The 16,173-nt window shown below is 32.7% G+C and overlaps 1 protein-coding gene across 12 annotated transcripts in view; it reads right to left on the reverse strand.

Annotated features, from left to right (window-relative positions):
• Positions 1–16,173, reverse strand: part of LOC132732779 (uncharacterized) — a 126,081-nt gene that overhangs the window by 102,354 nt on the left and 7,554 nt on the right. The window contains exon 1 of one of the 12 annotated variants that reach the window (XM_060719284.1): positions 11,543–11,898. The exons of 6 other annotated variants lie outside the window; for them this stretch is intronic. In XM_060719284.1, the coding sequence (XP_060575267.1) occupies positions 11,543–11,703 (161 nt within the window). In that variant the 5' untranslated portion in view covers positions 11,704–11,898. Of the gene's footprint in view, positions 1–4,050; positions 4,454–11,542; positions 11,900–15,611; positions 15,798–16,173 lie in introns of those variants that run through there. 5 more of the 12 variants (XM_060719289.1, XM_060719282.1, XM_060719287.1 and 2 more) reach the window with 5 other exon arrangements.

The raw sequence follows: 16,173 nt of genomic DNA on the forward strand, positions 1-16,173 counted from the left end.
TTTTAGTTTCGAACTGATTGACCTTGGTGGTGGTATTAGTAGTTTTCACTTCAGATCATGGCAGTTAGCCAAATAGAAATTTTCCCCGGGGCAAAATTTAAAACCCCTTTTTCAACTTCCTGGGGGAAAAGGGCCCCCCGTAAGCATTAAAACCCGTTTCTAGTTGTATTCACCTTGCAAAAAAAGATAACTTTTTGGACATATCGAGGGAGATGTACAGTGCGAATGACTGTAGAAAGGATTTCATGATCAGTAACAATGAACCCGGGTCGCCCAATTCATAGTCAAACGCTCTACCTACTGAGCTAACCGGACGGTTGTTACAGCACATATTAACATATAATAATTATTTACCAGTATATGAGTATACGGGAAAAAGTATACCGCACTTTAGTCATTATTTCTTTTTGGTGGCTTTCCTCTTATGACTTACTTAACATTATTATAAAAATACATTTCATAATTTGGTTTTATTTTCTAGTGTGTCTTGTACACGCTCGAAATACTAATCAACGGATTTAATCGTTGCCATGACATGTTGATTAAAAATGGCTAAATTGCATATTTCATTAATTACACAGACTTATATACATGCATATTTTGTATATTTATATACATGTATATTTTCAATAATTATTGGCTGTCATATTTATATAACAAATATTTGATATAGTCGTGATACTGTAACGATACTTTATAAAAGAAAATCATCACAGTAGGGTTATTTGAGCCGCGTCACGACAAAACCAACATAATGGGTTTGCGACCCGCATGGATCCAGACCAGCCTGCGCATCCGCGCAGTCTGATCAGGATCCATGCTGTTCGCTTACAAACCCTATAACAAGTAGAGAAACTGATAGCGAACAGCATGGATCCTGATCAGACTGCGCGGATGCGCAGACTGGTCTGGATCCATGCTGGTCGCAAACCCACCATGTTGGTTTTGTCATGACACGGCTCAAATTTTTTACACTTCTGTATCATTTAACTGCTAGACTATCATTCATTGCCAGTAAATTTTAATTTGAAACAAGTGTCGTCTGCGGCGATGAAATCTGAACCGACACCATATAGGCGTGGTTCAGATATAAAACACCTTAGTGATAGCCATACCACGTGGTATCTGCCGTCCTTATAAGGTGTTGCATCCCTATTTTGTTTTTCTTCCGTTCAGAAAAGACAACAGTTGTAATTATCTTAAAGCAGCGTGCCTCAAGGTTAAAGCTAGATTTTCATGAAAAATTTGAAAATGTATTAAAAAGTGAAATATTTTCAAGTGAACAAAGAAAGTAATTTACACCTTGCAAACGGCACTTTTAATCCACGTAAAGTACCAAATAAATGTCAAAATATGCAAAACAAGCTCCCACTGCGTTATTCATACAGTAGAAATATGGTGATTAATACTTAAGTCATCAGTCATTCATTGCATATAAGTAATTATTTGAACTGTAAATAGTTTTATATTTTCAAAAATCTCTGTACTTTTTTTCTTAAGGTTGAATTTCTTGAAATGTTTTGGCTCACCTGGAGGCATAAAGCTTTAATAGAATATATTGAAATCTAAACGAACAAAAAATGAATATTTCGTCAGACGATAAGTATTTCCAAACATTCCCGAAAAAAGTCAGAGGTGCATGCTGTTTGCTATCGTAAACATCACAAAACCCATGTCAGTTTTGGTCATATTATAGTGTTCATTTGACAAAAGAAAAACATGAATGAGTATGACAACAGCTTTCCACGAGCATGCATTAAATTCATAAAAAATTACAGTCCGATTGGGGATGCTATACCCAATCGCAACTTCTCGGCCCTTTCCGCGAAACTTCGGATAAGCACAAATAATAGCCGAGATGTTCCGATTGGTGTTATACTTAAAATAAATGAGGAATATCACGTCAACAACGACTCGTGATGAAACACCGGTAAACCTATACCTGACTCAGAGACAATCATCGGATCTTCTCTATATTTTTGCGTTAAGTTGACCGACTTACATGTACATGTAACAAAAATAGATAACTTTCATCTTTTGTAAAGATATACAACTAACATATTTTTATAACATCAGTCATCCACGAAAATAAAACCAACCAAGTCTGTTTCAACATTTAGAATATTGCCGTTTTAAAGCTTTCTTAAAGGATTCCATTTCTCTCTGTTTTATTTTCCTCGTAGTCAATTGCTCTCATTCGGGAACATTTTTTCTACTATCCCACTTCATCATGATAGGTAATAATATATGGTTAAAGCAGCATGCCTCCAGATTTATGCTTATTTTCGTGAATATTTTAGAATTGTATTTAAAAGTATAATAAAATGTGGTAAGCAAAGAAAGTAATTTACACATTGCAAACGGCACTTACAATCTACAATGTACATAAATAACAAAAAGAGGTCAAAATATGCAAAAAAAATAGCCCTTAATGCGTTAGTCACGCAGTAGAAATATGGTGATAATACTGCAAAATCAGCCATTAATCAATCACATCATGTAAATCATTACTTAAATAATGAATCTTTTTTACTTTTCTTAGAACATCAGTACATTTTTTCTCAAGTTTGATTTTCTTGAAATATTTTGACTCATCTGAAGGCATGCTGCTTAAAGATTAATAATATAAAGATGACTAAACCCATCGAAAACCGTTGGAAAATAGCGAGAAAGCATATCGGTCCGCTACAGTTTTGTAAAAAAAAAACAGACAAGAGATACCCTCTAGTACATTTGTCCTTTTCTAGATGCGTCTACATGTATAAAATATACATTACCATAACTGGTATCAATCGATAATATTTCATTATCTTTTCTTTCTTTTTTTTTTTTGTTAATAAGAAATTCTTATATTATATTCAATGATAAGTTCTAAAGTTTTTGTTAAATCAGCTTCATGTGCTAATAGAACTCGGTTTGAAATTACCTGTTTCATAACTTATGTGTTTATAAGTGCGTCAAACGCCGATGACTCAGCGGTCAGCCGGCTAACATCCGGTACAAATATTTTATTTAAATGATGTAGCATCTCAAAAATAAATAAAGTTTGAACAAAAGTTTTATAATGTAAAATATTGTCAAGTTAAGAGAGGCCTAGTGGTTAACGCGTCGGACTAGAAATCTAAGGATTGCTGACCCTGTTGGGAGCAAGTCGTTGTTTCCTTAAGAAAGAAACTTTCTTTACATTCATTGCTTAGCACTGGTTGGTTCCGGGATAGAATTCGAGAGTGTTTAAATAAGCTTATAGATCTAACACAATCAAACTAAAATAAATTTGTATAAACTAAAGGGCACTTTCTATCCACTATATTACCAAAATAAAGGTCTAAATAATGTTTAATGGAATGCTATTAAGCTTGAGAAAAGACTTGTGACCAATATGACTATATTTTTCATCGGTGTTTCACATTGAGGCTGTTTTTTTGTTTTTTTTTTGTTGTTTTTTTAAATTCCATATGATAAACGATAAATGCACTACAGCAATGAGATCTGAGTAGGCGCGTAAATGAAAAATGATTCTTTTACACTTTAAACAGTCTTTATTTTGGGTATATGATAAATAGAATATATTTTCGCTTAGGTTCATCATTGACTTTACTGACCTTATTGAATAAATTAATGTTTTATTCAACTCGTTCAATAAATTCAGTATTGAACCTACACTCATTCAATATCCTCTAAATTGTTGCGACGTGCCGAGCAAAAAGACGTCAATTTTGTGTCCGACGTTTATAAAGCAGTATGCCGCCAGATTCATGTCTTTTATCACGAAAATTGAAAATGTATTAAAAAACAAATGTATCATATTCAAAGGCCTTGTTGTATATAACAGCATTGTTTAAAATAAAATACATGTAGGTGATAATAGTATTTATGTTTTGATTGTCAATAACTTAAACCATACAGCTAGATAAAGATGTGTTATGTGTTTTAATACACCTTAAATATTTCTGGTATTAAATGCGAAAATCCAATTAGTAAATATGGAGACCGTATGCGCACTCGCCGCATCACAAACAAGATTTGAAAAATTCCGTAACGTTTTCTTACCAGTCGTATCCAAAATCATTCGGATCGAGCACATATTCCTGAACATTTTGAGATTCGTACTTCCGTTTGGTGTCGTCAAGATTAAACATTTCAAGAATATTCCGAATAACCGCGAGATTTTGTTTCTGAAGTCTAGAGTCTTCCGTTTCTATGGAAAACTTTTCTTCCGTTGCTCCAATGTTTGAGGAAGATTCGAACAAGCGAGCCGAGCTCTGATCCTCGGGACTTTTTTTACTCGGCACTGATAAATGACTATTTTTCGTTTTCTTCTCATTGTTTCCTTTTTGGTACTTTTTATCCATTGTGTTAATTTCTGTGTTTATTTCACAATTTCACAGTTCGTTTCGTTCCAAATTACTTTTCTGATAAATATTTTATTACACGGAACAAAAGTCAGAAAACAAATCAGTTAATTAACAGCTCTCAATTTCTAGTAAATAAAAAATGAAAAGAGATTACACCAAAACACCGGACAAATATCGAAGAAAACAACAGCATTAATCAAAGAAATATCCCGCCGGTGAGTAATATGATTTGAAAGACCTATATGAATGAAACAAACAACACTCCTCCATACCTAAAACATTACAGTGACATCCAGATTCCATTTAAAACTAAATGATTGATTGCTAAAGATCGATCAATCATTCAATCACACTTCGATCTTTTTTTTTTACTACATCCAGTCAGTATTATTGGTATTATAACATACTTGCACGTGATGGGTAACGCTTTGATGTTAAAGGGTTTCCGAATAGTAACCTTAATATACAAAGAGTTTAATTGCTGCGGTATTAGCTAAATAAGTATGTTCTTAAATATTTAATAGAATGAAATACTTAAGGAAACTGATACAAAACGGCCTAATCTTTAATTAATGATCCCCTGGGATAAATTTCAAACAGGGAAAAAAGAAAAGGGACAAAAGCCCCAAATAATTTCGAATCTAACTCTTTCCCTGTTGATAAATGCCCCCCAAAAAGAATGGGGTTAAAAAATTTTCTTTTGTTTTCAACGATCCAAATTTTTTCGTTTTACTAAATTCAAAAATTTACAAAAAATGTTTAGATTTTTCCGCCCCACTTTGCGAAAAGAGTTTACAAAGGGCTTTTTTTCACAATTCCCTCCCTTTAAATCCGGTTACAGTACGCGTCTTATCACGCACGCCAGTCAAAAGGCCCGACAGGACTGGTAATTAAGAAACATTGAAAAAATTTTTTTGTGAAAATTTCCCCATTTTTAATTAATTTAATTTGGGAAAATTTTTTTAATTAAAATGATAACACGAAAACAAAGAAAACAAAGTAACATATTGGAAAGGGAAAAAAAATTAAATTTAAAATTTCATGTCCCTTCATTTACAACGTTTATCAGGAAAACAACAAATTTAAAGTTTGGAAAATGGCCCAAAAATTATCTGGAAACCCCCAACGAAACCAAAAAGAAAAAGACCCAGAAAAGGGCCCATTTCCAAATTTTTTTTCGTATTTTACAAAACTATCCTTTGAAAATGAAATTAATAATTAAAACAAAGGCATCTAATAATTCCATAAACTTCAACAAGCTATAGAAAGTTAAATCAGCAGAAAAAACTTTTCACTATGATTCGTTTACAAAACAGTATATATTCAGAATAAAACAAAATAACCCACTCAAAAGAAAACGTGCAATTAATATCATCATCATCATCATCATCATCATCATCACCACCATCATCATCATCATCATCATTATTATTTATTATTATTATTATTATTATTTATTATTATTATTTATTATTATTATTATTATATATTATTATTATATAAAAACCTGTTTCGAACTTGGTCTGGAAAAAAAGTCAAGGGTTTTAGAAGTCATCCTAATATCCTAATAAGGGGTCGAGAAGTCATACTTGCAGGGGGAAAAATCTCACATTTTGAATGAAACTTTAAAGACGTTACATATACATATTATTATATACTGAAATTTTCATAAAATAACTAAGCTACCGACATTAAAATTTGGAATATAAGTTGCGATCGGCATTTTGAACACCAAATGGTTTTCATTGAAAGACTAAATAATTCAATGCATATTCAAATATATTGAAAGGCCTTCTCCAAAGACACCCATTTATAAATTAAATCCTTCTTATAACTAAGGAATAAAATTTTTAAAAAATTCTATTTTATGGAACATGGAAAGCCATTTTAAAGAAAAAAAATCCTTTTGGGGTTTGGTTGGGGAAGTAAGCCACATTGAATTTTCCCCCAAACACTCTCCGCCCCCCAAACCCAAACCTTCCTGGACATGCCCCTTTTAGAAATTCACCCCCAAAATACTAGGTTTCCCCTTTACTTTCCACAAAAGGAAAGGGAACTTCTGTACATTTCCAGAGCTGAAGGGACATTGCCCCAAAGACTTTAGAAAGGATTTTCATTTATCAATCACAACCGAAGTGACCGGGACCGTCCCCCGGGGAATTTAACCCGGGTCCCCCCAAATTAACAGGGCCAACGCCCCCTAACCCCTATTTAAACCCAAAAGCCCCTTTCCCAAAAGAAACCCCAGCTGGATTATTTGGTATGTACAAATTTTCAGATAAAATAGAAAATTTTCTGACACGAAATAACAAAATCATTGCCGAATTCACGACATGAAAAATACCTTAAAACACTAGTACATTAAATTATGAATACATATATATCCAAGCACAACACTACACTAAGATCAACTTGATGAGCCACCAGTTTTACACCATACCCAAGTCCACTACAACACAAGTTGAACTGTATCCCTTTTAAACACCGAACTTTGAAAATTTTATCCTACAAAATATTCCTACTTTGTCGGAAACTGAACTCTTGTTTTTATTTCACGTCTTGATAAATTTTAAATGCCCGCCCTCACTTTTAAAAAAATGAAATTGATTCCCTTTTCCCCCCAACGGGGGGTTGGTTCCCAAACAAAAACGATTTGCAACGGACCCAAAATTTAAAGGCCCAAAAAAAAAAAAATCCACCCCAATATCTTTTAACCCTTTGTTTCCTTTAAAAACCCCCCCCTATTATCGGGATTTAAAAAAAATTAAACTTTGTTTCATTTTTAATTTAAACCCCTTTGAAAATTAAATTTAATTGTTGAAGTTTAAAACCCTTTTAATAAAAAAATAAAAGTCCCTACATTTGAGGCCCGAAAAAGGGGACTTTTCTCTTTAAATTTCCCTTTTAAAAGTTTTAAATTCCCAAAATTGTTATTCTTTTTATTCATTTTTATAATTTTTTAAGGTGGGGTTAATAAAAAACAAATCTTACCCAGGCGCCCGTAAAAGACCGAAATCGAACTCGGTGGAATTTTAAAGTTTAAGGGGTAACGAGGCCCCTACCCTATCCCCCCACTCAAGTAGGGGATAAGCCATACGCCCCATTTAAATAAATTTCGACAAAACTAACGTTGGAAACTTTTGAAAGTTCCGGAAAAAAAATTTTGGTAAAATAATTTTAAAAAAAATTTTCCTTTTTTTCTTTTTACCAAAATTCACAAAAACTCCATTTGCTCGTATTTATAGATTTTCGCCACGTGCAATAAACCCGGGTTTAAATCCCCTTTTTACCCAAATTTAAAAAATTTAAGGGGTTAACATTTATTTGCCCCTTAAACGGATTATAAAATTTTTTATCTTTAAAATAATTGGTCTAAAAGCCCGAAAGGTTTTTTATTTCCATAATCAACAGCGAACTGTGAAAAGAACTATATATGGATTTTGCTGGAAAGTTTGTGAATACATGATCCAACTATGGCATATCTATATTATAGTAGGTTATTATTTGTTTTATATAAAAATTTATGAAACAAATCAGTATTATCTCATACATGTATAAATAATCCATTACTAAAATCACTTAATACTCTTATTTTACCCCTTTTTTTTTAAAAAAAAATATTTTAAAAATTAGAATACCCAAAATGATATTTTTCATCAGTTTATTTTGAAATACTTATGAACAAAACAAAAAAAAATATGTCCATTTTAGGACCAATAACAAATTGGGATAGTTCATTTTTATTTACAAAAAAAAAAGAGTTTTAATTCATTCTTCAATGCCAGATTCACATAATTGGCACAAATTTTTCCGTCCTCTCCAGATGGGTTTCCCACCACAACACATTTATTGTATTGAAACATTTGTATTCACGTTTTCTTAATCGCTTAGCTTACTGACGGCAACAAATTCTGCCGACGGATGCGAACAGTACAGACCAAGATCAGCCCGCACATCAGCGCCGCCTGACCGGGGTCTGCACTGGTTGCTATTCAGTCAGTGAATATTTTGAAATTCTCCCTAAAAACGATGAATAGTCTTGTCCAGACTGAAAGATGGGCGAGTCCATTTAAGACAAACAGCATGTTAAGGGTTGAAGAGTGACCATCTAAAAGACAGATTTATATCTTTTAAAAAGGAAAAGAACCATGTATGGAAGCTTATTGCAATATAAGTAATTATTGTAATAAATTTTAAGTGTTACAGGACAGTCCGACTGTCACAGAACTTTATATACATGTCACGTTTAGTTTAAAAAAAGAAAATAAAAGTATTTTTGCAGCACATGTATAATAAACTACAAAAATTGCCGGATTAAGGAAAAGAAAATAACAACAGCAACAACAACAACAAAATAACAACAGGAGAAAAAACATACATTCATTTGTACGGAACATCCTATGAAATTCTTCGTTTTGGTTACTTACATTTATGTATTTATAAAAGATAATTAAATCTGTCATCCCCTCCTCACAAAGATGAGTAATTATGAACCATCTTTTATTTCCACTCGACGGGCCTTAAATCAGTCTTAAAAAGTATCGCCCAAAAATAAATTTTTGGTTTTAAAAAACTCTTAAAAAAAAAATTGTAAATAATTTTTAAAATCCATGCTCAAATTTTATTATCCCAAATTTTGAAAAGGGAAAAAAAAGGGGATTTCAAGCCCCTTTATGTTCAAGGTTTACTTTTTAAGGGGAAAAATTTAAAAGGGTAAATAATTTTTCAATATGAGGCCCCGTCACGACAAACCAAAATAATGGGTTTGCGACCACATTTAATCCAGACCACCCGCCCCCATCGCCAAACCCGATCAGGATCCATGCTGTTTTTGCTTACAAAAACCCCCTTTAAAAAAGTATTTAAAAAATGATGCTCCGGGGCGCAAACGCATTACGTTTGTTCGTGGACCCGGCCCCATATTTTCAGTCAAAAAAAAACAAAAAGAAACTAAAAGAAAAACGGTTTTTAAATATGATTTTACCTGCCCCCTTTCTTTTTAGAGTTTAATAAAAAAACTAAATTTATTTAAAAATTTTTGCCCAAAAATTAAAGTATTATATATTTCAGTTTTAGTGTAGCTCTGACAGTTTTTATGGTATTTTATGTCTCTGAAGTTAAGTTTTAAGACTTGTCGATACAGTTTTAGCAAGTTTGAAAATTTAAAACTGTTATTCAAGTGTCGTAAGGAAAAAAAGAGAGACATGAATGTCGAAAAGAAAAACCTAAAGTAACAATTCCAACGAGAAGCGCAACATTTATTCAACCAACAAAACACTGTTCACGCACATACTATGTTGAATTCAAGTACTGAAGATTTTATGAGACCAATAAAAAAAATAATGGTAAAGGCTGAGAACAATTTTATGTCTCCCCGGGTACTGGTGACAACTGGGATACTATCCCCAGGGACAGTAAAAGGCAACACTGCGAATAAACCTTTAAAAATCAAATTTTTTTCAGCTTTAAAGAAGTATCATAATTTTATCTGACAAAAGTACTGGTGGTCCCATATTTAATTTGTTTTATTTAACCTTCTGATCAACAACTGTTTTGTTCGACTTATCGATAATTTACAGACGATGTGTGTCAATTGCACGTGCAGCGTTCGCATGGAGAACGCACTTGCTTCAATTTTATTCTATTCATGCTGTAATTTAAAAGATAAAACAAAGCGAACTAACAATTGATGTTTCCGATTTTCATATGATTGGATAGATCTAGACGAACTGAAGTTGATATTGTTTTTTGTTGATGTTGTTTTTCTGATTCTATTATTAAAAAATTGTTGTTGAAACAATTTACCAAAACAACTTATGTATGTTAACAACCTTCACGACACCACTGCCGACTTACGGCAAGTTTTTACAGTAAACAGGATAAAACCGGGTACCCAGCCTTTTTGACATTTCCGTTTTTACTAACATCAGCATTTTTGAACAACGGAAACAAACAAAATCGGTTTTGTTCTTACTAATGGACGTGAATAGATTACATACAGCTTAGCGTTTGAAATTATTTTTATCCAATAGGATTGCAGTATTTCAAATGAATCGTAACACATTTACTTTGGTATATTGGCAAACTGTTTATCGGTGTATTTATTCGGCTGTTAATAAACACTAAATTGGTTAGTGTTCATTAGTGAGCATTTACTAAATTAAATCGGTCAAATGCTTACTAGCATACACTACTCTATACATGATGTCAAAATTGAACGCCTTTTAATTAATAACATTTCCTCAAATTAGAACGTGCGAAATATCAAGCCATATAAAATTTATCAAATAAGAACATGTTTAACATTCAATCAAATAATAACATGTTTAACATTATGGCAAAGAAAAACGTTTTTATCAGTAAATCAAATAAGAACGCGCGTAACTTTAAGTCAAATAAGAAAGTGGTTAATATCATGTCAAATAAAAACGTAAATAACATAATTGAAAATAAGAGCGTGATCAACATTTTATCAAATAAGAACGTGTTAACATTAAGAGAAATGAGAACATGTTTGACATTCAGTCAGATAATAATGTAAATCAAATAAGAACGTGTTTGACATTATGTCAAATAAGAACGTAACTCAAATAAGAACGTGTTTAACATTAAGTCACGTGAAAATGTGCTTGACATTATGTCAAATAATAATGTAAAACAAAAATGAACGTGTTTAACATTAAGTCACATGAAATCGTGCTTGACATTATGCAAAAAAATGTTAAACAAATATGAACGTATTAACATTAAGTGAAATGGGAACATGTTTGACATTGTGTCAAAAAAGAACGTAAATCAAATAAGAACGTGTTCAACATTATGTGCAATGAGAACGTGCTTGACATTATGTCAAATAAGAACGTAAATCAAATAAGAACGTGTTTAACATTAAGTCAAATGAGAACGTGTTTGGCATAATGCCAAATAAGAACGTTTTTCAACTTTGTGCAGGAAGTGATAATATAAGTTGGAAGATCTTGCCTCGCATTGTATTTAAATGTAGGAAAGAGATTATGTTTACTGACCATGACGTAAAATTCCATCGAAATCGATTACGTGTATAGTGTAAGCATGCTCGGAAAGAAAATTTCGGATACACGAACGTTTAGGGACGAATAAATACATTGAATGCTGTGTTTAAGAGACATGTCTAAAGATAGAATAATGAAGGGAAAAAAATCTCTTACCGTTCATCGAATTTTAATCCTATTTCTGACTTTGGTTTTTGGAAGCGTTTTGGTGGTTGGCGCGTGCTGATTTCATGCGCTTCTTTTATATACTCAAACAAAACGTTTATAGGAATACGAAGATGTTTATTTTCAAGACTTTTATCACTAAAATCACCCATGTTGACAAATTCACTTTTTGTAAGAATAAATGTCCCTAAATTAGGTTATTAGATTTCGAAATTTCGATCATCAGTGTGGTTGATTGTTTCGAATAAACTTACAAATAAATAGTTCGTTTGGATGAATACACATGTTATCCAAGGCAAATATCTCAGCTTAAAGTAGGCAAACTTGTTTAGATTCTTAAAACAAAAAATAAATCATAATAAACATTTATCATTTGTACAAAAACTACAGTATACAAATGTGTATCGGGATCAAAATCAGGGTACAGATTTATGATTTGAATGATAATTAAAAGAAATATATTTTAGCGTTGTACGCTTTTGGATATTTTGTATTCAAAATAGTAGACTTTATTATTGGTTAAGATCAATATTGTGTTAAGCGTTTTGAATTACGTTTTTGAAGTTCATTATACATACGCGATAAAACGAATTACCGCGATTAATGCGAGATCTTTTTAGTGCCTTCAGTTTATCTTGATATTTGAGAAATATTTCATCAACCCCATGGATTTTTTATTATTATTATAGCTTGAAATTGTTATCTGTTAGATTGAAAAATACGTCAAGGGCACACAATTTCTGTATCTTTCTGTATCTTTATTTACACACATTCATTAAAAAGTAGTTCTGCCAGGCATTAATTAAAAAAGATATGGATATGTAGTGTTAAATTTATTAATAGTTTTTTACCAATTCATTTATTATTGACATTAAATTAATGTTTTAAAGACGAGAACTAAATTTTAAGAACTTGAAATCACTTTGTTCTATTGACAATATAAATTACAAATGTACGTGAAAATATTCTAGGTTTTAATTACTGTCACTGCATCTTTTTAAACAATTCAACAGACGACATAAGAGGGCAATATCATCGGTTTACTAATACAAAAATAAATCATTATTTAGCAAAAACTTCAATTTTACCAAAATGATACTCATAGACTTTATAATAGTTAATCTCGTCGCCATTATAGGAATAATAGTTAATCTCGTCGCCATTATAGGAATAATAGTAAATCTCGTCGCTATTATAGGAATAATAGTTAATCTCGTCGCCATTATAGGAATAATAGTTAATCTCGTCGCCATTTTAGGAATAATAGTTAATCTCGTCGTCATTATAGGAATAATAGTTAATCTCGTCGCCATTATTAATCTCGTTGCCATTATAGGAATAATAGTTAATCTCGTCGCCATTATAGGAATAATAGTTAATCTCGTCGCCATTATTAATCTCGTCGCCATTATAGGAATAATAGTTAATCTCGTCGCCATTTTAGGAATAATAGTTAATCTCGTCGCCATTATAGGAATAATAGTTAATCTCGTCGCCATTATAGTAATAATACTATTTCGTCGCCATTATAAGAATAATAGTTAATCTCGTCGCCATTCCAGTAAAGAAATAATAATAGTTATCTGTTATTATACAAACTAATCTAAAAATAAATCGTGTTTGTCAAAACTTTAGATATTAAATAGTTTATTATTACATTTGTTTTAATTTAATTTTTATGGACAATGATATTATATCTTTTATCTTGTAAGATAATTTAAGTTATCATCTTCTGCTACATACGATAATGCCTTGAAATTGACTTCTTATGAAAAATCGCGTTTCTATTGATAATAATATTATATGTTTTGTGTAAAAAAATGGATCGACTTACATATTTAAGCCGCGCCACGACAAAACCAACATAATGGGTTTGCGACCAGCATGGATCCAGACCAGCCTGCGCTTCCGCGCAGTCTGCTGTTCGCTATCAGTTTCTCTACTTGTTATAGGGTTTGTAAAACCCCAGTCACACTAGAGCTTACGATTACTTGCGACAACCGGCGACTTGTAAAACTGACGATCATCAGCGATTGTCTGCGACCAAAACCATTTTTGCACAGATAAATTTACGTTTGCGAGTATCGTAAGACAAGTCATCATTGACAATCGTACGACAGGTCATAAGTAAACGTACGATGGTCTCAAGATTGCCTGGGATTACTTACGACTACCCGTGACATAACATGCGATCACCTACAACTTGTCGTACGACCATCACACGATTACTAAAGACTACTTAGGATTATCAGTGACTAGTGGCAATTTGTAAAGACTGTCGTAAGATTGTCGCACTTCCGAACGACCATCGTGCGACAGCCTTAAGACCTGGTAAGACCTTAAGATCACTAGCGACCTGTTTGATCGCAAGGAGGTTTTTGTGCAAGCTCAAAAACCTCTCTACGACTGAAATTGGTCGTGGGACCTAAATAAGATGACCTGCGACTGCCAAAGATCACCGATGACCGTCGTAAGACGTTTTAAAGATTGTCCGCGACCAGAGGTCACTGGTGATCGTGAACTGGTCTTTACTGGTCGTAAGCTCTAGTGTGACTGGGGCTTAAGCGAACAGCACGGATCCTGATCAGACTGCGCGGATGCGCAGGCTGGTCTGGAGCCATGCTGGTCGCAAACGCACTATGTTGGTTTTGTCGTGACGCGGCTCATTTATTAAATACCGTAAAGTGTCGTCTGCTAGTACGAGATAGCTTATCTACATGTTTCTATTATTTACTTAAATTACTAATAAGCCTACAAATGGTAGACGATACAGGATTTTATTTCCAAATTTCGCGTCTTTAACAAAACTTATCTGTATTAGAAGTAATTATTCCATTGTCCAATATGGGTTTGATTTTCAACTCTGCGATATGTTTTGCACAAAGTAATTTCCTTTGAACAAATAATTTGCCTAAATAAATCTATTTTTGTTAAATTACACACGCGTATAATAGAACTTCCTGAATATATGTTCCGATATTTGCAGTGAAAATGTACACATTATAATTATAACTATTCAAAGTATATCTTCTGTGTCGTCGAGGTCAGGGGTTATTTAAATGCAATGCCAATCAAAAGAATTAATATTCAAAAAGCCGCTTTCGCGTAATACGATTATGTTAACAAGTTGAAAAATTTATTTCAATTCATTTTAATTCACTTAACTGCAGCATGCATGAGAATGTGGTTTTCAAAACACGTAAATATATAAAAGAACTCTCAAGTGAAAGAGTTAAAGAATTTTTCTCACGGGATATACAAGTGAATGATTTAGTATGAGCCGACAAAATGAAGGGAGGTAAACCAGTCACATTTTTCTAATAATGATATAAAAGTAAGCTCCCTTAGATGAAAATTTGAGGTTTTAATGAGACTTGTTTTTCAAGCAGGAGAAAACATTTGGATACGAAATTTTGGGGGAAATACAGCCGAAAAGAGATGGTGTATTTATATTGTAGTGATGATGTACTTTATACAAATCCAAAATCTCTAGGACGTTGCAAGGGACATCTCTAGGACGTTGCAAGGGACATCTCTAGGACGGTGCAAGGTACATCTCTAGGACGGTGCAAGGTACATCTCTAGGACGCTGCAAGGTACATCTCTAGGACGCTCCAAGGTACATCTCTAGGACAGGTGCAAGGTACATCTCTAGGACGTTGCACGGTACATATCTAGGACGTTGCAAGGTACATCTCTAGGACGTTGTAAGGACGTTGCACGGCACATCTCTAGGACGTTGCACGGTACATCTCTAGGACGTTACACAGCACATCTCTAGGACGTTGCAAGGTACATTTCAATGACGCTTTACGACACACCTCTAGGATGCTTTGATTAAAGATTGTGGTAATAATACAGTGCTTTCGAAAAATGAGTTTGTTACCTCATGTTAGTATCATGTATGATACACTGATAGAAAAAAAAGTTGATTTTAGTTAAGCTCAATCTTTTTTGGAGCAGATTTATACTTAGAGTTTATTTTATGTTTTCCTTTCAAAGTAAGTTAATACCCATCCTAACCCCAAGTAAGGTATAAATAAAAAGGTACTATACTTACAGACGAACATATTTCACTTTATTTGGATCCTCATACACATCCATGCTCTCAAAATACGATTTTGCCGGAGGTTTCATTGTGTAGGAGATAGACGTTCAAAGTTTTAAAGCAATATTACACTGTAGGCATTTACGGATGAATACAGAATAGTTCAAACACTTAAATAGCCATAAACTAGCTTTAATACTAGCACTTCCGTTTCATTTTTCTATTAATCTGTCTTAAATAATCATTAAACGAAACGTTATTTCTACATGCTTAAACCTTTCCGTAATGTTACAAAATTATGCCGCCACCTTTCATTAATTCCATTTTATATAAAACACACACCATTATAGCGTTTACCAAAGAATATACACCTTATTTCCATACTTTCTCAAAAGAATCTTCAATACTGCAATTTAAAACTGGTCTTAAACATTTATGATTTATTATTTCAACTGTCAAATAAAATCCCATATTTCTTGATAGTAATCAGAATATAGGGATTTTTAAATGCACGTATTGTCGGACTAGACGTTAAGTCCTTTGATTTAATAATTACGACATTGTTTTAAGTATT

Source organism: Ruditapes philippinarum, unplaced genomic scaffold (assembly GCF_026571515.1).
Source record: "Ruditapes philippinarum isolate M1 unplaced genomic scaffold, ASM2657151v2 ctg1861_1_1_1_1, whole genome shotgun sequence".
NCBI classification, from domain to species: Eukaryota; Metazoa; Mollusca; class Bivalvia; order Venerida; family Veneridae; genus Ruditapes; species Ruditapes philippinarum.